At 36.2% G+C, this 22,571-nt stretch overlaps 2 protein-coding genes across 4 annotated transcripts in view; both read left to right on the top strand.

Annotated features, from left to right (window-relative positions):
- Positions 1 to 643, top strand: part of LOC149834619 (putative GPI-anchored protein At1g61900) — a 47,205-nt gene extending 46,562 nt beyond the window's left edge. Inside the window, exon 8 of the mRNA XM_090010215.1 lies at positions 214 to 643. Coding sequence (XP_089866341.1) covers positions 214 to 281 — 68 coding nt within the window. The 3' untranslated portion in view covers positions 282 to 643. The remainder of the gene's footprint in view (positions 1 to 213) is intronic.
- A 5,159-nt stretch (positions 644 to 5,802) lies between these two features.
- Positions 5,803 to 22,571, top strand: part of LOC149834620 (uncharacterized) — a 77,571-nt gene continuing 60,802 nt past the window's right edge. For 2 of the 3 annotated variants that reach the window (XM_090011503.1, XM_090011502.1), the window contains exons 1-4: positions 5,803 to 5,947; positions 19,599 to 19,998; positions 20,119 to 20,307; positions 20,389 to 20,619. In XM_090011503.1, coding sequence (XP_089867629.1) covers positions 19,609 to 19,998; positions 20,119 to 20,307; positions 20,389 to 20,619 — 810 coding nt within the window. In that variant the 5' untranslated portion in view covers positions 5,803 to 5,947; positions 19,599 to 19,608. The remainder of the gene's footprint in view (positions 5,948 to 19,598; positions 19,999 to 20,118; positions 20,308 to 20,388; positions 20,620 to 22,571) is intronic. The other variant, XM_090011504.1, reaches the window with a different exon arrangement.

Consider the following 22,571-nt stretch of genomic DNA (forward strand, 5'->3'; position numbering starts at 1 on the left):
CTACCATGCTTGCCTGTAAGACCAGAAGGGCTAGGAAGTGCTTTTTTTTTTTTGAGAGAGAGAGGGGCTATGAAACACTTGAATACAGACTGCACCACACATACTAAAAAAATTCATTCAGTTACATCTAACTTCTGTGTAATTTCTCTTTGACATGTAAACCTGTCTTTATCTCATTTAATAATTTTCAATTCATTTTTGCTTCTTGCACAGGCCAGAGCAGGAAGGCCATGTCCATGTCCTCATTGCTCTTCGCTTCCTTCATGGTTCTTGTGGTGTAATGATTTTCTAAAATTTTTGTGCTCTCTCTCTCTCTCATGCGCGCATGTGCAGCATGCTCAATGGGCACCCACATTGGAGAGATATGCCATCCTCTTTCAGGAGAACTGAGTTCTGTTGTCCATATTGAGTATGGAAGCAGGATGAAATCAGCAATGTAACAATAGGCATCTTGTTGAGTGAAATTTGTTTGGAGATCTCTGGCTCAGAGCTGCAACCAACCAGCCTTTGTGAATCCATTATGTATTAATAATTTCAAATAATGTGAACTATTATTTCTTTATACCTTCTAATTCAAATGTGCTTTGTAACCTTAGTTGCATTTCTCCTGTCAAGTTTTTAATAAAAGTTTCCAGTGTTATACTGAGAAATGTGGTGTCAAAATTCTCTTTGGTGTCCTTTTCTTTTTGAAACGTTTGTTATTCAAGCGTATGGGACATGACCAAGTTCATGAACTTCATTGCTCTGCTATCAGGAGAAGACGTTTTCCATGAACTCTCAGTATTTATATTATTAGGAGAATCATGGACTTGCCCATATTTTATGTGCATGAGAGGCATGTGTTTCCTGATGAGCATCATAAAGGCGTGGAGAGAGGGGAAAGTGTGTAACTTGGGGATACATGTAAGAAAAGTGATAGTAGGAAATAAAAAATTATAACTTTTTCAACTGTTCTGAAAAGCGATTTTTAAAAAGTTTTTCTAAAAAGTATGATTTTTTATAGGAAAAATTCTTCCACCCTCTAGGTGGAGGAATTTCTTCTAACAAAAACTCTTTTTTTTCTATTAGAGCAACCATTCAACTACAACACATCTCATTCCATGAGCTGCCACAACAAGAGCTTCATCTATCTTTATCTTCCTCCCACCCACCATCATTTTCAGGTCTCTCTCTCTCTGGTGAGGTTGACCCACCCGTCTCTCTCATTTTTTCATTCCATTTTTCTCATGCTATACAAACAAGCAGAATTTTTTCATTTGGAAAAGTTTTAACGAAAAGCAATGTAGCACAACTGGTGGGGCTCGTTACCCCTTAGGTTGAAAACCCAAGTTCAAAACCCCATGTGCACAGATTTTTCTTTAACTCCGCCTATGTATAACTGTTTAGTTCTACACTGCCGGTCCCAAGCCCGGATAAAGGAGGAGGGTTGCGGTAGGCCTCTGACAGCCAACATAAAAACTTTGTCATATCTTATGAAAATGAACCAATATGAGAATTTCGTTGGGGCGTTTCCTACTGAGCGACGCGCTGTACTCTCTAGGCCCGGAGGCAGTGATAAATGGGCAAGGGTTGTTAGGTCGTCACCCAGAAGCGACGCGTCACACCGACGCTCGGGTGTAGTGTCAAATAGGCAAAGGTTCCCTCACTTTGTTGGACGGGTGGGGGTAAAGAAGTTAGTCCAAGACCATAAAATTAGGTTAGCCACTTGGAACATAGGGTCTTTAACTGGTAAGTTGGTAGAGTTAGTAGATGTTATGTGTAGGAGAAAAATTGATATTTTATGTCTTCAAGAGACCAAATGGGTAGGTGAGAAAGCTAAAGTGATAGAACCTTGGGGATATAAGATTTGGTATACAGGAATAAATAGGAATAGGAATGGCGTAGGGATTGTTATGAGTCGTCAGTTTATAGATAATGTAGTTGAGGTCCGTAGGAAGGGTGATAGAATTTTACTTATTAAATTAGTATTAGGTATGGATATTATTAATATTATTAGTCTTTATGCACCTCAAGTAGGTTTAGATGATTCCATTAAGCATCAATTTTGGGAAGATTTAGATGGAGTAGTACAAGGGATATCTTATGGAGAAAAGCTTTTCATCGGCGGTGACCTTAATGGACATGTAGGCATTAGTAGGGATGGATTTGAGAGTATCCATGGAGGCTATGGTATAGGAGAAAAAAATGAAAGTGGAGAAAAGATTTTAGATTTTTGTTTGTCCTATGATATGATCTTAGCAAACACTTGGTTTAGGAAGAGGGAGTCTCACCTAGTATCATTTAAAAGTGGGGTTAATACGAGTCAGATAGATTTTTTCCTACTTAGAAAGAGAGATAGGGGTTGTTGCATCGATTGTAAGGTTATTCCGGGAGAAAGTGTAGCTACACAACATAGAGTCTTAATTTTAGATCTTAGAATTAGACAATGCCGCAAAAGGAATAGACATAGGATAGATTCTAGAATTAAGTGGCGGGCATTGAAAGGAGCTAAACAAGGAATGTTTGTAGAGCAGGTAGTTAAGGAAGCTGATTGGTGTCTTGAGGAGGATTCAGAATCAATGTGGAATAAGATAGCGGGTGGCATGAGAAAAGTGGCTAAGGAGGTATTGGGTGAGTCTATAGGCGGTGCACCACTAGGTAAGGATACATCATGGTGGAACAAGGATGTCAAATTAGCTATTAAGGTTAAAAGAGAGTGTTATAGAAATCTAAGTAAGAGTCGTGATAATGAGAATTTGGAGAAGTATATGATAGCAAAGAAGGAAGCTAAAAAAGTTGTTCAAAACGCGAGGGCTAAGGTATATAAAGAGGTTTATGACAAGTTTGATACCAAAGAAGGCGAGAAGGATATTTATAAGCTTGCAAAAATGAAAGATAGGAAATCGAAGGATTTGGGTATGGTTAGATGTATCAAAGATGAAACGCAAAGGGTTTTAGTCAAAGATGAGGAGATTAAGGAGAGATGGAAAGATTATTTTGATAAGCTATTTAATGATAGTCATGCTCAAGATCTTGGAGACTTCTCCATTCCTTTTCATGAGATTAATCGTGACTTCATGCGCAAGATTCAAAAGAAAGAAATTGCAAAGGCTTTGAAGAAAATGAAATCAAGAAGGGCAGTTGGCCCAGATGGTATACCTATCGAGGCTTGAAAATGCTTGGGAGATAAAGGTTTAGAATGATTGACAAATCTTTTTAACTTGATTTGGCGAACAAATAAGATGCCTAATGAGCGGAGGAAGAGTACTTTGGTGCATTTATATAAGAATAAGGGTGATATACAAGATTGCACAAACTATCGTGGTATAAAACTCATGAGTCATACTATGAAACTTTGGGAGAGGGTGATTGAGTCTAGGTTGAGGAAGGTTGTCATGATATCGGAGAATCAATTTGGTTTTATGCCTGGAAGATCAACTATGAAAGCTATACATCTTCTTAGACAACTTATCGAAAGATATAGAGCGAGGAACAAAGATTTGCATATGGTTTTTATTGATTTAGAGAAGGCATACGATAGAGTACCTAAGGTCGTTCTCTGGTGGACAATGATGAAGAAAGGTGTTTCTCTCAAGTACATTAGTATAATTAAAGATATGTATGAAGGAGTAGTAACCAATGTCCGCACTTGTGGAGGGGTGACAACCAATTTTCCGATAACGGTTGGGTTACATCAAGGATCTGCTTTAAGCCCTTTCCTATTTGCGATAGTGATGGATGAGCTTACGAGATCAATTCAAGAAAATGTACCGTGGTGTATGTTGTTTGCTGATGATATTGTTTTGATTGATGAGTCTAGAGCTGGGGTTAATGCTAAGTTAGAATTATGGAGACAAACATTGGAAGCTAGAGGTTTTAAGTTGAGTAAGAGTAAGACTGAATATATGGAATGTCGGTTTAGTAAGCAACGAAGTAGTGATGGGAGTGTAGCGAAGCTTGGTGAGCAAGAAATACCGGTGAATGATTATTTCAATTATTTGGGATCCATCATTCAAAAGTATGGAGAAATTGATGGAGATGTAAATCATAGGATAAAGGTTGGGTGGATGAAATGGAAAAGTGCAACTGGAGTGCTGTGCGATCGTAGAATGCCATTGCGGTTGAAGGGAAAGTTTTATAGGACGACTATTAGACCCGCTTTACTATATGGTACAGAATGTTGGGCTGCCAAGAGACATCATATTCAAAAAATGAGTGTAGCTGAGATGCGGATGCTTAGATGGATGTGTGAAAATACAATAAAAGATAAGATTCAGAACGAGGAGATACGTAAGAAGGTAGGTGTTGCACCCATTGAAAATAAGATGCGAGAGAATCGTTTACGGTGGTTTGGACATATTCGGCGAAGGCCTAATGATGCTCAGTTAGAAGGTTGGAGAAATGTGAAAATATATTAGTTAAAAGAGGTCGGGGTAGGCCTAGGAAGACTTGGATGGAGATGATAGGAAAGGATATAAATGCTTTGAACCTCACCGAGGGCATGGCATTGGATAGAAATGATTGGAGGAAAATGATTCATGTGGAAGACCCAAAATGAATTTCTTTTTTGGTTCATATCGCTGACCCCAATTGTTTTGGGATGAAGGCGTAATTGTTGTTGTTGTTGTTGTTGTTGTTGGAAAAGTTTTAATGAACTTTTTTATTTTGATTTGAAATTTTTTACAAGTATTTGTATTGTAAGTTTTCCTTTTAATTTGCATTGACTAGTGACAAAGTAATGACAGCTAATATTTATGAAGCTGAATATAGGAAGAGGAAACCAGGAATTCACTTCAATATGAAAATCGAAAAAAAACATGAGGAAAATGATCAATATACAGTTTTGTAATTAACTCAGTTTAAATTAAAGTTGGGTTAACTCCTGTGAAATTTGAACTTAAAATGTCTTCGTTCGATAATGTGACACTACCATCCAGCTATCTCATTTGGCCTCGGAATGTTCTCGTGTTTAGTGACGAAAGTTTAAAAGACAATATAAATCCAGCCAAATTTTCATGAGAAATTGAACTTTTTGTTTTTCCCATGCTTTTATCAGTGAAACATTGCCAAAAATTTACAAGCTCAAAAAATTAGGAACGAAAATATATCAAAAGGAGGAACAAATTAAAAAAAAGAGTGAAAAAATTAAAAAAGGAGCAGAAATATATAAAGGCTAAATAACCCCTTTTTCGGTATGTAACCAATATAAAAGTACATATCGTAATAAAATCACAATATAAAACGATAATATCCAGGTATTTTTGCTGTTTAAAACAGTGACTAAAACATCGAGTTTTTAGCGATATTTTCAAAATATCCCCTATATTTTGTCTTGGGATCAGACCCCTTTAAAAACATGGACCCTTACTCCAAGGCTCTTCTTCAACTCCAGTCAATGAATTGTAAGTAGGGGTCTCAATGGGTCGGGTTCACCCGTACCCAACCCTATAGGGTTCGGGTATGGTGATAATAAGAAGACTATATTAAGACCTGGGTCCGGACTTGAAGGTTGATTAATACATGGATCTGGGTATAGTTTGTGAAATTTTATACTAGACCCGGGCCTGACACGAGTTTTGATTAAGAGCCGCAATTTTTCAATGTTAAAAGGATAAAAAATAGTACCAGGTACGGCCCGGCTGTGGTTAATGTAATTCTTATTGTATCCGGGTATGGTTTCTCTTATGATGGGTCCGATTAGACCCAGGTCCGGACCCGATACAATACCCGAAAATTGAGGCCAGGTCTGGTTCCACCTGGGTCTGAACCAAACCCGACCCGTTGACGCCCCTAATTGTAAGTGGTCCTTATCCAAAGCGCAGCAGGCGTGCTTGCTTTTCTCTCTCTCTCTCTCTCTCTCTCTCTCTCTCGCGTCAAACCCAAAATATTTTAGAATCGGGACGAATAAGGCTGGTGGGGAGGTGGCTTCTGTGTGTCCTGATTCAGCTTTGCCGTCATTCTGAGACAGGTGATCGCATCCACTCACCATTCTGATTGCACCCATATGGAAATTCTTCATCTGTTGTTGATAGCTTGATTGATGGATTGACACCCATAATTCTGAATTATGTTACTATGGATTTTTGTCTTCTAAATGTCGGTGATTGTGGGGGTGGCGATCCTTTGGTCCTATGCAGTCGCTATATCAATTACATAATCTTGCTGTTTCCAACATACCCTTTGAAATTCTATAACAAAAAACTCGTGAATTGATTTGGCAAATGGCGGATAGAATCAATGTGATGTTAGAAATGTGATCAACCAACACTTTGACTATATGTGATTCTACAAATCACGGTTCAGGAATGGAAAACCAAATTGGTTGTTCTCATGCCTTCATTGTGTTGTTAGTTGCATATTTTGATGTTAGGTTTGGTTGGTTGTCTGCAATTGTTCCCTTGCACTTTTTAGTGTTATATCACATTAGAGAATAAAGTTCGTTTTAGTATCGACCATTTTGGATTCTCCCATTTGTGCAGAAAAGTGAGATGAGATGGATGTTGCCTTAATAGTCTATAGTTCGAACAGCTTCGATATCCTAATCCTTAAGAACAGTCTCAGCCTGTTGGAGACCTTCCTTATCCTTTTGATTGTTTGTTTCTTTCCACATTGCAAGCCAGTCACTTTAGGTTTCTAGTTCCTACTACACTTCCCTACTCCTTTGATTTGTTCTTTTTTTAGCAGGGGGTTGATGGCTTGTCTGTCATAAAAAAAAGTAAAATAGAGAAGTTGTTACATTTGGCTTTTGGGACTCAAAATGCTTTTGTGATTATCTTTCTTTTCTTTTGTCATTTACATATGTTTAGATTGGGCAGCTAATCTTAGTGCCTTGTACTAACTAATGCAATTTCCTGGTGAATTTGCTTAATTCTTCTAGTTTGTAAAACATTGGCAAGAGTTTCATTGCACTAGTAATACCAAGTAATTAGCTTAGTTGTCAAAGGCGCTAGGCGGTGAGCCCCTAAAAAGACTAGGCGAAGCCTAGGCCCCTAGGCGGTACCCCAGATAAAAAAATTTAAAAACATATAAAATATATAAAGGAACTACTAAAATTAATCACAAACATGTATATAACATAAAATCAATCAACAATAAGCAATAGACAAATAATAACAAGTCGTCGAACACTGTAAAGCAATTATATTACATAACCTGCTCAAACAAATTAAGAATAAATTAACAGTGGAATAAACAAACCATACAACTAACAATGTGAATGAACAATATACAAAAAGTAAAATCATGTATACAAAAAAATTGACAACAACAATAGATATAATACGAGCAACAGACAAATAAGAAAAAATAAATAATTAAATAAACAAACCATGATGCAAATGATAACCTACTCAAAAAAATTAAGAATAAATGAGCAATTGAATAACCAAACCATACAACTAACAATGTGAATAAACAATATAAAAAAAATAAAATCATGTATAAAAAAAAATCAACAATAGATAAGAAGAAGAAATCATGCAACTGATAACTTGCTCAATGCAAATAAAAGGCAAGTAGGCAACTGCATAATTTAAACATAATTAAAGCCTTAACAATATTAAATTCACATGCAAGTCATACTAAAATGTCATAACTCAATAACTAAAGTATTGAGAGCATGGTTGCCAGTTGAGGAAGCGGGAAGCGATATGGGAAGCGGGAGCGGGAAGCGAGGCACTTTCAAAATTTTAGGAAGCGGGGAAGCGTGGGATCACTTAGGACCGATTCGGGAAGTGTCTCGGAAGCGACCTAGGAAGCGTCTCGGAAGCGAGGGTAAGCGAAAAAAATAAAAATAAAAAATAAAAAATACAAAAAAATTGAAAAAACAGGGGAAGCGAGGGGGAAGCGTGGGGAAGTGTGGGGGGAAGCGTGCTTCCCATTAAAGGGAAGCGCGTCCCCCCATTAAAGGGAAACGCGTCCCCCATTAAAGGGAAGCGCGCTTCCCAAAAAAGGGGGACGCTTCCCCCCACGCTTCGGGGAAGCGCGCTTCCCCTTTTAGCTAGGCGCTTTCGGTAACCCTGATTTAGAGTTCATGACAGCTAAAAACATCAGATTTAACTGATGTCTTATCTGCTAATCTTCATCTCTAAACTATATATGTCTCCTTTATAAGTTGATCCACATTTACGACACATCACAAAATTAGAATATTTTTTATCCTGACAATAGGCCCAATTCCAATCTTTTTTATCCCGACAATAGGCCCAATTCCATGCTGGATCACTAGATTTCTGCTTCAAGTTCTGCATATGTTTCAAATCTAGAAATGTTGAACTTGGAGTGGACTCGAAGCCCCTTCCATTGTTGTTCTAAAAAATGATAAGAACCTAAAAAAAAAGAAACATGTAAATTTGCTAAATTAAAAGGAGTAAGCAAAGTTAGCGCCCTCTTTTGAAGGTAATATTTACGGGACAAGTCCCTAGAGGTGTACATCTTCTCAAGGTACTCCCATGCTTGAGAAGCCTTCTTAAACTTGATAATATTGGCGTTAATTTTTGTTTCTATGGATAAGAAAATCCATGAGAGGATTTTAAAATTTCTCATCTCCCATTCTTCATGCTTTTTGGTGTAGTCTTCAAGAGCCTTGGCTCTTTCTTCGCCTTCAAGGATTTTTATTTCTCCTTTCTCCATCAAGGTTATTTTTTGTTCCGGTTCGGAAATCGAGCCTTGAACATAGCCCCAAAGCCCTTTTTCTTTAATATGAGCCTCCATGTTTCCGGCCCAAACGTGATAGTTGGACCCATTTAGTTTGAAGCCGAGAGAAAAATGAGAGTTTTTTTCACCCATTAGAGAGGAGAGATGATGAAAAAGAATACGTACCACAAAGGATTTTTAGACCTTTCTTGATAGAAGAGTCTTCTAAAATATTGGATGAACAAGAGGATCCACTCCAATCACCAAAAAATCGAGGGCACGCTTTTTGAGGCACCCGAAAAATTGAGAATCCACACGATCTTTCTTTCTCCAACCTTGCTCTGATACCATGTGAAAAATCCTTGCAAACAATCAAGTTTTCAAATAACTTGATAATTCAAATACTCAAGACACAAAATAAATGCACAGTGTTTATAAGCTTTACACCACAAAAGGAATGCAATAAATGCACAGTGTTTATAAGCTTTACACCACAAAAGAAGTGCAATAAATGCACAATGTTTATAAGCTTAAGGAGACAACTCCTTATGGAAATTCTATCTTTACAATGGGCTTACAACCCTTATTTATAAGCTTTAGCAACTCATAAGAGCTGTTGGGCTGATTCCCAACAGCTCTAATTAGAGCCGTTGGGAGTCAGCCCAACGTCTCTTATTCTTACCTGTGTACAACAGTCAGTGGCTGACTCTTGTACACTGTACACAGTCAGTGGCTGACTCTTGTACAGAAATAGTACATAAAAAAAAGATAAAGTAAAAAGAAAAAGTTACAAAAATAAGAAAAAATTAAAAAGAAGAATTACAATCATATTCAACAACATGAATATGCATAAAATGACTAAAATACCCCTACAGCTAATACAAAAAAAAATATTATATATATATAAGTAGATGGATACATGTACATATATATGTATATGTATCTGTTAAAATGTATCTAATATATATATATATATATGCTGTATATTACATCAATACCCGATAGGGGTATTTTTGTAATTTCACATAGTTGTTTTAGAAAACAACTATTTTCTTTTTTTGTTAAAATGTAATTTTATTTTTTATTTTTTAAATTCTTTTTTTATTCTTTTTGAGGACCTAAAGGGGCTCCAACCTTAGAGTCGTTGGAGCCCCCAATGGTCACAAATGTGACCATTGGGGGCTCCCAACGACTCTATGGGAGCCCCCTTTTGGCTCTCCTTTTGAGGCCTTTTGGCCATTCCTTTGCTCCTCTCCTTTTTGTATAAATAGGGGTGAACCCCTTGTATATTTTTCATTCTAGAGAGCTTTCTCTCTTCTCAATAAGAGGCTTTTCATATTGTTGCCTTCTTAAAGGCTTGTGCTTGTATTATCCCTTTGTGGACTTGTGATATTGTCTCTTTTATTCATTGTTGTAAGTGCTTGTATGCACTCTTTATATTTCCGCAATATCTCATTACATGGTATCAAAGCCACTCGATTCTTGAAGGAAAGGTGTGGTTCGTGTATCTCATATTTAGTGGATATCTTCTCACTTCTTGGCAACATCATGGAGGCAAAGATTGACCTATCTTTCAAGCTCAATGGAAAGAATTATATGATGTGGGCATCGACAATGAAAAATAATCTCAAAGGAAAGAAGCTTTGGGGTTTTGTCATGGGTACCGTTCCGGAACCTAAGCTTATGCTCACAAAGGAAGAAGAAGGTCAAGAAAATGCTCGCCTCAAGGCCATTGAAAGTCATAAAAAAAAAGTGGAAGATTGGGAAAGCAATCACGCAAAAATCCTTGCGTGGTTTATGAACAATGTTGAGGTTAAGGTATGTGCTAATATAGCTAAATTTCGTAGAGCCAATGAGGCTTGGTCCTTTATGAAGGGTATGTATACCCAAAAGGATCTTGCAAGAGCGTACTTCTTGCAAGAAAAGATTAGAACCACCAAGCAAGGTGATTCTAGCATTCAAGATTATTATAGTGCCCTAAACCTACTATGGGATGAATTGGCTTTCTTGGAGCCAAAATGGGTTTCTATGGAAGATATTGATTTAAGGCAAAAAACAAATGGAACAAGAGCGATTGTTTCAATTTCTATTTGGGCTACGTTCCGAATTTGAGCAAGTGAGATCTTCACTTCTCCATAGATCTATTTTTCCTCCTATTGAGGATGCTATTGCCGAAATCACTCAAGAGGAGACAAGGCTTGGCATGAGTAAGCATGTTGATGAAGTCCTTGCCGTATCAAAACCGGGTAACAATGTTAGAACCTATAAGCCTCCTCATTTTGGGAAACAAGGAAACTACAATGGAGGAAGAAAAATGATTGTTTGCCATTATTGCAATGAGCCGAGTCACATTAGACCCGCTTGTCCAAAGCTTATTGGAACCTTCAAGTCTAAAGTGACCTCTCTTGAAGAAACCACCACCAAAGAAGATGAAGGCAAGAACAATGACATCAAAGAAACTCTTGGACAAATATCTATGGCTCTCCAAGAAATGCTAAAAGTTTCTTCCTCCACATCGGGTGCGGCTATTGCTTCATCATCATCACCCGGTACGTATTCTTGGATCCTTGACTCCGGAGCTTCTTTTCATATGACCCCTCATGAAAATGCACTTATTGATGTTTGCACCAATTCAAAGGACTCTTGTGTCTCTACGGCCGATGGAACTTTTTTAAAAATTTCAAGTATTGGCTCTTTTAAAGATTCACAAAATTTTTGTGTTCCAAAAGTAAGAGTTGTTCCCAAACTAAATTTAAACCTATTTTCGGTCTCTCAAATTGCCGACCATGGATGTGAAATATCTTTCTCATCTAATGGTTGCTTTGTGCAGGATCTCCGGTCCGGGAAGCGGATTGGGCAAGGCCATAGAAAGGGAGACCTCTATTATATGGACCATCTTGATCTCCCTACAAACTATTTTTGTTCTTATGTCCAAGAAAAAAACATGGAAACTTGGCATAAACGACTTGGTTATCCAAGTTATTCCAAAATGTATCTCTTTCCTTTTGGAAACAAATTTTGTAAGGAAAAAGAAATTAATTGCAAAAATTGCATTTTTGGGAAAATGAAGTCTATTCCATTTCCAACTAGAACTTTTCTTTCATCAAGGCTTTTTGAATTGGTGCATTCGAATGTTTGGGGGCCTTCTCCGGTTATGTCTAAAGGGGGCTATTCATATTATGTTACGTTTATTGATGACTTTACTCGGTATGTTTGGATTTATTTTCTTAGTCATAAGTCAGAAGTATTTACTTTCTTTAAAGATTTTCATAAAAAGGTTCAAAATCAATTTCAAAGTAACATATCTATTTTAAGATCCGATTCCGGTGGCGAATACTTATCTCACGAATTCCAAAACTATTTAACCCAAAATGGCATTTGCCATCAAAAGTCATGTCCTAGGACTCCTCAACAAAATGGCCTAGCGGAAAGGAAATATAGGCACATTATAGAAACCGCTAGAACATTACTTGTTTCTAGGAATATTCCAAAGAAGTTTTGGGCCGAAGCCGTTCTAACCTCAACCTATCTAATAAATAGAATGCCTTCTTCTAAGTTAAAAAATGCTTCTCCCTATGAAAAACTCTTTAAATTTTCACCCGATTTTAATCGTCTTCGTATTTTTGGTTGCAAATGTTTTATCCTATTACATAAAAGGGATAAGTTATCTCCAAAAGCAATTGAATGTGTTTTTTTACGATATGGTGAAAATAAAAAAGGGTATAGGTGTTATGATTTTAAGAATGATAAACTATATGTTTCAAAAGATGTAACATTTCTAGAAGAAGAAAACAGTTTTGATAAAATAGAAGAAACAAATGAAATTGATTATATATTCTTATATGATCTTATTGATGACATACAAGAAGATTTTCTTGAAAACATAGACGATACTCGTGAGGTATCCCCTCTTGACATAACACTCTCAAATGATAGTGATTCAAATATAAATGTTCATGATAATGATACCAATATAAATGTTTACTCAAGAAGAAATCAAGAAAATCCTATTAGTGCCCTCGAAAAATACACTCAAATTTCTGAATCCACTGAAGAACCACAAGTTAGGCATTCTTCTAGAATATCAATACCCCCAAATAGGTTTCTATCCTATGATTCCTTAACTCCCAACTATCGGACATGTTTAATAACCCTATATTCTTATTTTGAACCGACCCACTATAATCAAGCTAAATCTATACCTTATTGGGTTGAAGCAATGCAAGTTGAACTAAATGTTTTAAAAAAGGCCAATACTTGGGAAATAGTTAATCTACCCTCACACAAAAAACCTATTGGTTGTCGCTGGGTCTTCAAAGTTAAAACTAAAAGCGATGACTCTTTAAAACGATATAAAGCTAGATTAGTTGCTAAGGGATACTCCCAAGAATATGGCATTGATTACGAAGAAACATTCGCTCCCGTAGCTCAAATGACCAGTGTAAGGACCTTAATAACTGTCGCATCAACCAAAAAATGGCCTATTTATCAACTTGACGTAAAAAATGCCTTTTTAAATGGAAGTTTAAGTGAAGAAGTTTATATGGATCCGCCACCCAGAATAAATATTAAGCAAGGTCAAACACTTCGGCTTTTGAAGGCATTGTATGGTCTTAAACAAGCTCCTAAGGCTTGGTATGATCGTTTCAGTGATATCATGATAAAGTTAGGATTTCACTCTTGTTATACTGACACTGCTCTTTTTGTCAAACATGCAGGTTCTAGTATCGTAATTTTGTTGTTTTATGTTGATGATATGATTATCATTGGGAATGATCAAAACAATATTATTAATGTTAAAAATATGTTAAAAAATAATTTTGATATGTCTGACTTAGGCTTTCTCAGATATTTTCTTGGAATTGAAGTTGCATATTCTTCTAAAGGATATATTTTGTCACAGATGAAGCTTGCTGCAGACATATGTTCTAAGTCTGGGATTTCTGATGATAAGAAAGTAGAGACTCCCGAGGTTATTAATGCCAAATTGCGGTTGAAGGATGGGGTTCTTCTGGAAGATCCCACACCTTACAGACAACTCATTGGGTCTCTTACCTATTTAACCATCACCAGACCAGATATCGCTCATGCGGTTCACTCAGTTAGCCAATTTCAACATGCTCCTACAACTGTGCATATGAGTGCTGTTCTCCGAATCATCCGCTACATTCAGAATACCATCAATAAAGGGCTATTTCTATCAACCTCTTCTTTCTTGAATCTTCTTGCTTATACTGATGCAGATTGGGGAGGTAATCCCAATGATCGAGTCTCAACTACTAGTTTTTGTGTCTTTTTAAGGGACTCTTTGATTGCCTGGCGATGCAAGAAGCAACATAAAGTTTCACTATCATCCACTGAAGCTGAGTACCGGGCTATGGCAATCACGACAATGGAACTTGTATGGCTTCGCAGTCTGCTTAAAGACATGGGAGTTGATATTACCGAAGCTCAAAACTATGTTGCGACAACAAGAGTGCCATCTATATTGCGAGCAATCATACTTTTCATGAGCGTACAAAACATATCGAAATGGATTGCCACTATGTTCGTGATGAATTCTTACGAGGAACTATTGCTCTTCCATATGTCACTTCAGAATATCAGTTGGCGGACTTCTTCACTAAAGCTCTTCCGGCTCCTCGCTTCATGTTTCTTCTTGGCAAACTTTCCGTCATTTCCCTGTAAAGTTTGAGGGGGGGTGTTAAAATGTATCTAATATATATATATATATATGTTGTATATTACATCAATACCCGATAGGGGTATTTTTGTAATTTCACATAGTTGTTTTAGAAAACAACTATTTTCTTTTTTTGTTAAAATGTAATTTTATTTTTTATTTTTTAAATTCTTTTTTTATTCTTTTTGAGGACCTAAAGGGGCTCCAACCTTAGAGTCGTTGGAGCCCCCAACGGTCATGTGACCGTTGGGGGCTCCCAACGACTCTATGGGAGCCCCCTTTTGGCTCTCCTTTTGAGGCCTTTTGGCCATTCCTTTGCTCCTCTCCTTTTTGTATAAATAGCGGTGAACCCCTTGTATATTTTTCATTCTAGAGAGCTTTCTCTCTTCTCAATAAGAGGCTTTTCATATTGTTGCCTTCTTAAAGGCTTGTGCTTGTATTGTCCCTTTGTGGACTTGTGATATTGTCTCTTTTATTCATTGTTGTAAGTGCTTGTATGCACTCTTTATATTTCCGCAATATCTCATTACAATATCTTCTTTTATATATATAAAATATATATTATAAAATACAGTGTCTTATGGATTACAATTTAACAATATATATATGCTTTCTATGTAAATATATATAATTATATATTTTAATACGTCCTTAGTTGTCAAAGGTGTGTGTGTCAGTTATATATTTGCATGACTGTGCATAGTTCATATGATCTGTTTTATTGTTCTTTTTTAGAATTCACACTTCACAAGTTCGCATGCATGCACCCACAGTCCACACACACAGATCTGATGCGCAGTTGCACACACATATATATGTTTTCTTTGTAAATATATATAATTATATATATTATATTTATTGTATAGTTTATGTATTTGTTTTTCACATATATGATATATAATAATATATGAGTTTATCTTCTAAAAACTTGAACAATATCTTGCCTTTTGAAAAATTGTATACCAAAGAACCCGACTATAGTCGGTTGAGAATTTTCGGTTGTAAATGCTTCGTTCTTACTGACAAGAACGACAAGCTTTCACCAAAAGCCATTGCCTGCGCTTTTCTTGGATATTCTGAAACCCCAAAAGGGTTTCGTTGTTATGATATTGAGAATGACAAGCTATATGTTTCCAGAAATGTGAGTTTTTTGGAAAATGTTAACGGTTTTGAAAGGAGTGAACCCTTTGAAGAAAACATGGATTACTCTTTTTTATTTGAAATGTTAGAACAATGATGATGATGATGATAGTGACCATAGTGATGAGGATTTCATTCATAATGATGTCAATGACAAAGAAAATGGCTCTTCCCATCCACCTATCTCCCAACATAGAAATGAAGGAGCATTGAGAGATCCTATAACATATACCCATAGAGATAAAAACAGTTTTAGGAGTGCAATTGAAAAATTCAGTGAACCTAATTGGTCCAATTCAACAAATGATGAAAACCTACGAAGATCTGAGAGAAGTAGAAAGATGCCTTGTAGGTTTATTTCATATGATTCGTTTTCTCCTAAACATAGAGCATGCCTTAGCGCCATTCATTCCTATATAGAACCCAGAAACTTCAAAAAAGCCAAAAAGAATGATGAATGACTGAAAGCAATGAAATATGAGCTTTCTGCTCTCAACAGGGCAATGACTTGGGAGTTCCAAGATCTTCCTAAGGATAAGAAAACAATAAGGTGTAGATGGGTATTTAAGGTAAAAACTAAAAGCGATGGATCTCTTGAAAGATATAAGGCTCGATTAGTTGCAAAGGGATATAGTAAAGAATATGGGATTGACTATGAAGAAACTTTTTCCCCTATGACCCGAATGGTTACTGTCCGATGTCTCATTACTGTTGCCTCAATCAACAAATGGAACATCTATCAAATGGATGTTAAAAATGTCTTCCTAAATGATGATCTGAATGAAGAGGTATATATGGATGCTCCACCAGGAATGGAGACTCCCAAAGGGAAAGTGCTCTGCCTTCGAAAAGCACTTTATGGTTTAAAACAAGCCCCCAAGGCTTGATACGATAGATTTAACTCCGTAATGTTAGAAAATGGTTTTTCTTCTTATTTCACTGACACTGCCTTATTTGTTAGAAAAACCAATGCAGGGATTGTCATTCTGCTCTTATATGTGGATGATATGCTTATAACCGGAAGTGATTCTAAAGGAGTTAAAAGCATAAAATCAATTTTGAAGGATAGGTTTGAAATGTCTGATTTGGGATTTCTAACTTATTTTTTGGGTATTGAAGTAGCATAATCTCATAGAAGGTATTTTTTATCTCAAACTAAGCTTGCCTCTGAGATTATTGACAGGTCAGGTATTACGGATGATAAGGTTTGTGAAACTCTTGCTATAGTAGGAGCCAAAATGAAGATTAATGATGGTATTTCTCTCTCCGATCCCACCCCCTACAGACGACTTGTGGGATCTTTGATGTATCTAAGTATTACTAGACTAGATATCTCTCATGCAGTTCATACTGCAAGTCAGTTCCAACATGCACCAACATCAATTCACATGAGTGTCGTCTTACGAATTGTGAGATACATAAAGGGCACACTAAACAAGGGAGTATTCTTATCCTCTTCTTCTGAATTAAAATTAATTGCTTATACTGACTTTGACTGGGGAGGTGACCCAAATAACCGTCACTCCACCATTGGTTTTGTGTGTTTTTAGGAGACTCGCTGATTTCATGGAGATGTAAGAAGCAACAAAAAGTGTCTCTATCCTCAACAGAAGCTGAATATCGTGCCATGGCGACTACTACCATGAAGATTGTATGGATTCATCAGCTACTAGAAGATATGAGGATTAATGTAGAAGGGCCCACCAAGCTATGTTGTGATAACAAGAGTGCAATTTATATTGCCAAAAACCACACATTTCATGAGCGAACCAAACACATCGAGATGAACTGCCACTATGTCCGAGAAGCATATTTGAAAGGAGTCATAGATCTTCCATATGTAACTTCAGAATATCAGCTGGCAGATTTCTTCACCAAATCGTTGTGCTCTCCGTGATTCAACTTCCTTCTTGGCAAACTTTCGGTTATTATGCCCTAGGTTTGAGGGGGGGTGTTAAATTGTAATCCATAAGACAATGTATTTTATAATATATATTTTATATATATAAAAGAAGATACATATACATATATATGTACATGTATCCATCTACTTATATATATATAATATTTTTTTTCTTGTATTACTGTAGGGGTATTTTAGTCATTTTAGGCATATTCATGTTGTTGAATATGATTGTAATTCTTCTTTTTGTAACTTTTTCTTTTTACTTTATCTTTTTTTACACAGGTAAGAATAAGAGACGTTGGGCTGACTCCCAACGGCTCTAATTAGAGCTGTTGGGAATCAGCCCAACAGCTCTTATGAGTTGCTAAAGCTTATAAATAAGGGCTGTAAGCCCATTGTAAAGATAGAATTTCCATAAGGAGTTGTCTCCTTAAACTTATAAACACTGTGCATTTATTGCACTTCTTTTGTGGTGTAAAGCTTATAAACACTGTGCATTTATTGCATTCCTTTTGTGGTGTAAAGCTTATAAACACTGTGCATTTATTTTGTGTCTCGAGTATTTGAATTATCAAGTTATTTGAAAACTTGATTGTTTGCAAGGATTCTTCACATATATATATATATATATGTATGTGTGTGTGTGTGAACTGTGGGTGCATGTGAAATGTGATTTCTGAAAAAGAACTGTAAAACAGATCATATGTATAACTCGGAAATATATAACTCTAAAATATAACTCACAAAGACACAAACATAACTCAGAAACATCAAGCATAAACAGATTATATTAAATTACAAACAGATTATATATAATTTACAGTACATACACTGATATATTTATATAAATGCAGTATATAATATATAATATGCTGAAATACAGTATTAATAATATTGTATTTCAGCATATTGTAATATATATGCTTAAATATAGTATATATATAATATATATATAATATATCTGAAATACAATATAATTAACAGGAAAAAAAATAAAAAAAAGAGAGACAGAGAGAGAGAGAGAGAGAGAGAGAGAGAGAGAGAGAGAGAGAGAGAGAGAGAGAGATGTACCTGCCTTCTTCGTCTTTTTGCCAAAACCCAAGAGAGAGAGAGGAGAGGGTGAAAAAGGGGAAAAGGGGCGAATTAGGGCCCTCTTTTTTCCTTTTATATGGGCCTTAAAAAGGTCAACGTAAAAAAAAGGACCAAGCTTAAGCGTAGGCACTAAAATAGGGCCCCATCGCCCAGACCTAGTCGCCCAGGTGGTGGGGCTGCGCCTAGCTCACCTAGGTGCTGCCTTTTACAACTAAGGTAATTAGTCATGGCATTTACCACTTTCTAGCTTGGTTTGTTTACTTTCTTTGTTAAAGGGTATATACTTTTAGTTTTTATTAGCATTGTATGCAGATTTGGTAACAAGAGTCCAATTTATATTTCTCCTAGTCCTAACAATACTCTATTTGAACGTCTAAAGCTTGTCGAGATGAACTGGTATTATATTTCATCATTTTGACCATCCACTGATTGGCTTCTTCAGAAAGACACGATTTTTTAATCATAGTTCCTCTTTGGTGAACTCGTGTTGCTTAAGTGGTGAATTTGGTGCATTATTATGTATGTCTACATGATTGTTATCACCCTTTTTATTTTTTATGCTTCTGCAATAATTTGTTCATACTTGAGATAATTGTGTTATTTACATTTTTTTGTATTAATATATTTAATAGTAACACAGTGAAGAACTTGTTCATTCTTAAAGCTTTATTTCGCTTAAAGAGGTATTGCTTAAAATAACATACTAAAAGACTGACGAAAGAGAAGCATATTGGTTAACCGGTATGATCATTTCGTGAGTATTTATAGGTTAATCTTTTCATCTGTAATGAAAGCTACAGTGCCACATGATTAAATGTGCCAGCTTTCATCATCATCATCATGCATTCTGTAAACTAGGTTTGGATTGATATGTAGATGACTGCTGTAGAAAGCACAGTAACAAAGTTGGCAAATACATGCTGGTCATCATTTCCTAGATAATCAGTTCAAAAGTATACCTGGGTTCTTATTCACAGGACTAATGCAATACCGAATTTGTTCTTGTCTTGTTTATCCAGAAATTTAGGGAATCAGAATCTTTAAGATTCTGTTATCAAATTATTCTGCTTTCACTATTATTTAAGAAGAATGTACTTTCTCTGGTATGTTAAGCATTCCTTTTGTTGGAATGAAAATTATGTACTCATGGCTGATATCATGCAGATCCTAGGAGATGAACCATGAGGAACATCCCAGTGCTAAGAACTCTAGCTTTGGCATGGGAGAAGAGGAAGAAAAAAGAGAAGATTCAAGTGCCACAGACTCCAAAACTATGGATTCTCATGAATCTTCACTAGTGCCTTCACATTCAGGTGGAGAGCCTGGGAAAGAAGTTCAAGAACCTGCTAAGTTTGCTCATATGGTAAGTGGAGACAGCATAGATGCAGAATGCTCCTCAAAGGAAAGGCAAGATTTTAAGGTTGGACAGGAAATTGTTCAGCTTGCTGATACTGGCCTTCTAAATGAGTGGTTAGCTAATGAAATACTGCATGATAGAAGTGACTCGATTTCAAAGAGTCTGTGGAACAGAAATAAACCTTCGGATAAGTTGGCAGAGATACAGGTTTTTCTACCTTTTCGATCATTACAGTTATTGATTCTCTGGTAAAGAAAGTACAGTTATTGCATTAAGTGGATGCTCAGTATTGATTATGATTGAACCATTGTCATTTTCTTTTTCTAGGCCCAAATCAAATCCACGATGGAGAGAGCATTTTGGGATGGGATTGTGGAAGCGTTAGAGAAGGATCCTCCTGATTACTCAAGAGTTGTTCAGCTAGTGACAGAAGTTAGGGATGAGCTAGATGCTTTAGTACCTCAAAGTTGGAAAGAAGAACTACATGAGAGTATTGACATCGATCTGTTTGCTCAGGTGAACAACTAACCTCCACCAAACTCACTAGTTGTGTGTTGATTGGTCCAATAATTGGAGATTTTTTATTTGCTGAGTCAGATTCTAGAATCAGGAGTTCAAGATATTGTGTACCTCTCAAAGCTTCTTGATTACGCAATAAACATTGTAATAAAATTGGGAGCACCAGCACGCGATGATATCACAAAAGCTGCTCATGAAAAACTTGTCGAGGAGCTATCACATATAGTTGCTTCTGCCAGCAGCGGGTCTAGATTTTCTTTTGCAAACGCCCTGGTTAAAGGACTAAGATTTGTTTTGGAACAGATACAGGTGATTACATGCTTCGACATTTCATATAGTACAATTGGATCAATGGAACGGACATACTTGCTTCTGTTGTGTCTACTATAAGCACTCGTCATATGGTAACATGATCAGCTTGAAGTTAGAATTCTTTCTATTTTCCAAAACTTAGATAATGCACATTTTTCTACCATAAGTTGATCTCTGGTTCTAATTAAGAAAATTTTTCATGTAAGTTGCTAACTGGTATTTTGTGACTCTGGAATTTATGGAGACAAAAAACTGGCTCCTTTTTGAAAAGGAACTTTATGGTTGGCTTTCTGTTCCATATTTCATAATTTGTGTCCTTGATCAAATCTTGTCACTGTTAATATATATATATATATATATATATATATATATATATATATATATATATATACCAAAATACCTGATAGGGGTATTTTGGTCTTTTCACTACAAAATTTATATTGTATGTAATTTATTTAGGTTTTTCTTTTTTGTTATTTTTCTTTTTTTCTTTTTATCGTATCTCTTTTTGGGACCATTGGGGGCCCCACCTAAACAAACGTTGGGGTCCCCAACGGGCATTAATATGACCGTTGGGGCTCCCCAACGTCTATTAGAGGGAGCCCCAATGGCCCTGCTTTGTGCTCTCCTTTTTTGTATATAAAGGTGACTTCCCCCCTCATGTAATGTATGAGTTCTCTCACATTCTCTCCTTAATAATATGTATTTTTTTGCCTTTGGGCATTCACCCCATAGTGGGTTTGTGTATTTTGCACATTAAGTGCTTATGATATTCGGTTCTTTATTGAGCTTTTGTATTTTCGCATATCTCATTACATGGTATCAGAGTTCTTTGTAATCTTAAAAGTTTTTTTTTTAAGATCCTTGTAAGTTCTTTCTATCTCTACCTTCTTCTTTATCATGGAGCCTGACTCAAGAGTAGAATTATCCTTCAAGCTTAATGGTTTAAATTATTTGATGTGGGCGTCAACTATGGAGAACCATCTTCGTGGAAAGAAACTATGGGGTTTTGTGATGGAGACCTCTCTTGAACCAACATTAAAGCTCACCAAGATCGAATGTGGTGTTGAAAAAGCTCTTGATGGTGAGGATCACATTAAAGTAATTAATGAGCATTAAACAAAGGTAGAGGATTGAGAAAGTAACATGAACAATGTTGACATAAAGATTTGTGTCAACATTGCTAAGTTTAGAAGAGCCAGTGAAGTTTGATTCTTTCTTAAGGGTATCTATACCCAAAAGGATCTAGCTAGACAATTTTTTTGTCAAGAAAAGATTAGATCAACTAAACAAGATGACATGAGTGTCTGAGATTATTTTAGTGCCTTGTCTCTCCTTTGGGATGAACTTGCTCTTCTTGAGCCCAAGTGGGTGGCTCTGAAAGATATTGAATTGAGAAGAGAACAAATTGAAAAAGAACATTTCTTTCAATTTCTTCACGGTTTTAGACCGGAGTTTGAACAAGGGAATCCCTTCTTCATAGAAGCAAAGTCTTACCTATTGAAGATTCCTTTGCCAAAGTATATCAAGAGGAAACTCGTCTTGGTATGACTCATAAAAGTGATGAGATCTTGGCCGTTACTAGGCCGTGATCTAATGTTAATCCCTATAAGCCTCTGTAAACACCCAAATTTTTTCAAAATTTTGTAAATATTTTCTTTTTGCCCTTTGCCCCCATTTTCTGGGTGATTGAGTCAGTTTTAAATCTAAAATGCCAGTTTATTTCTCAGGTTTTACCGAAGTTAAACTCATTTTATACATCTGACTCAATTTCGGATCCGGATTCAGATAAAAGATCCAAATCTGAGCTTCGTTGTCCAATTTTTTTGAATCAAATTCTCAAAATTACCAAAATAACCTTTTAACAGGCTCAGACAGTTCATCCGATATCCGTTTGGATCCATCACGTTATATTTCTCAATTCGAGTTTCAAAACTCGAACGTTTTCT

Source organism: Nuphar pumila, chromosome 6 (assembly GCF_984573655.1).
Source record: "Nuphar pumila chromosome 6, dmNupPumi1.hap1.1, whole genome shotgun sequence".
Lineage (NCBI taxonomy): Eukaryota > Viridiplantae > Streptophyta > Magnoliopsida > Nymphaeales > Nymphaeaceae > Nuphar > Nuphar pumila.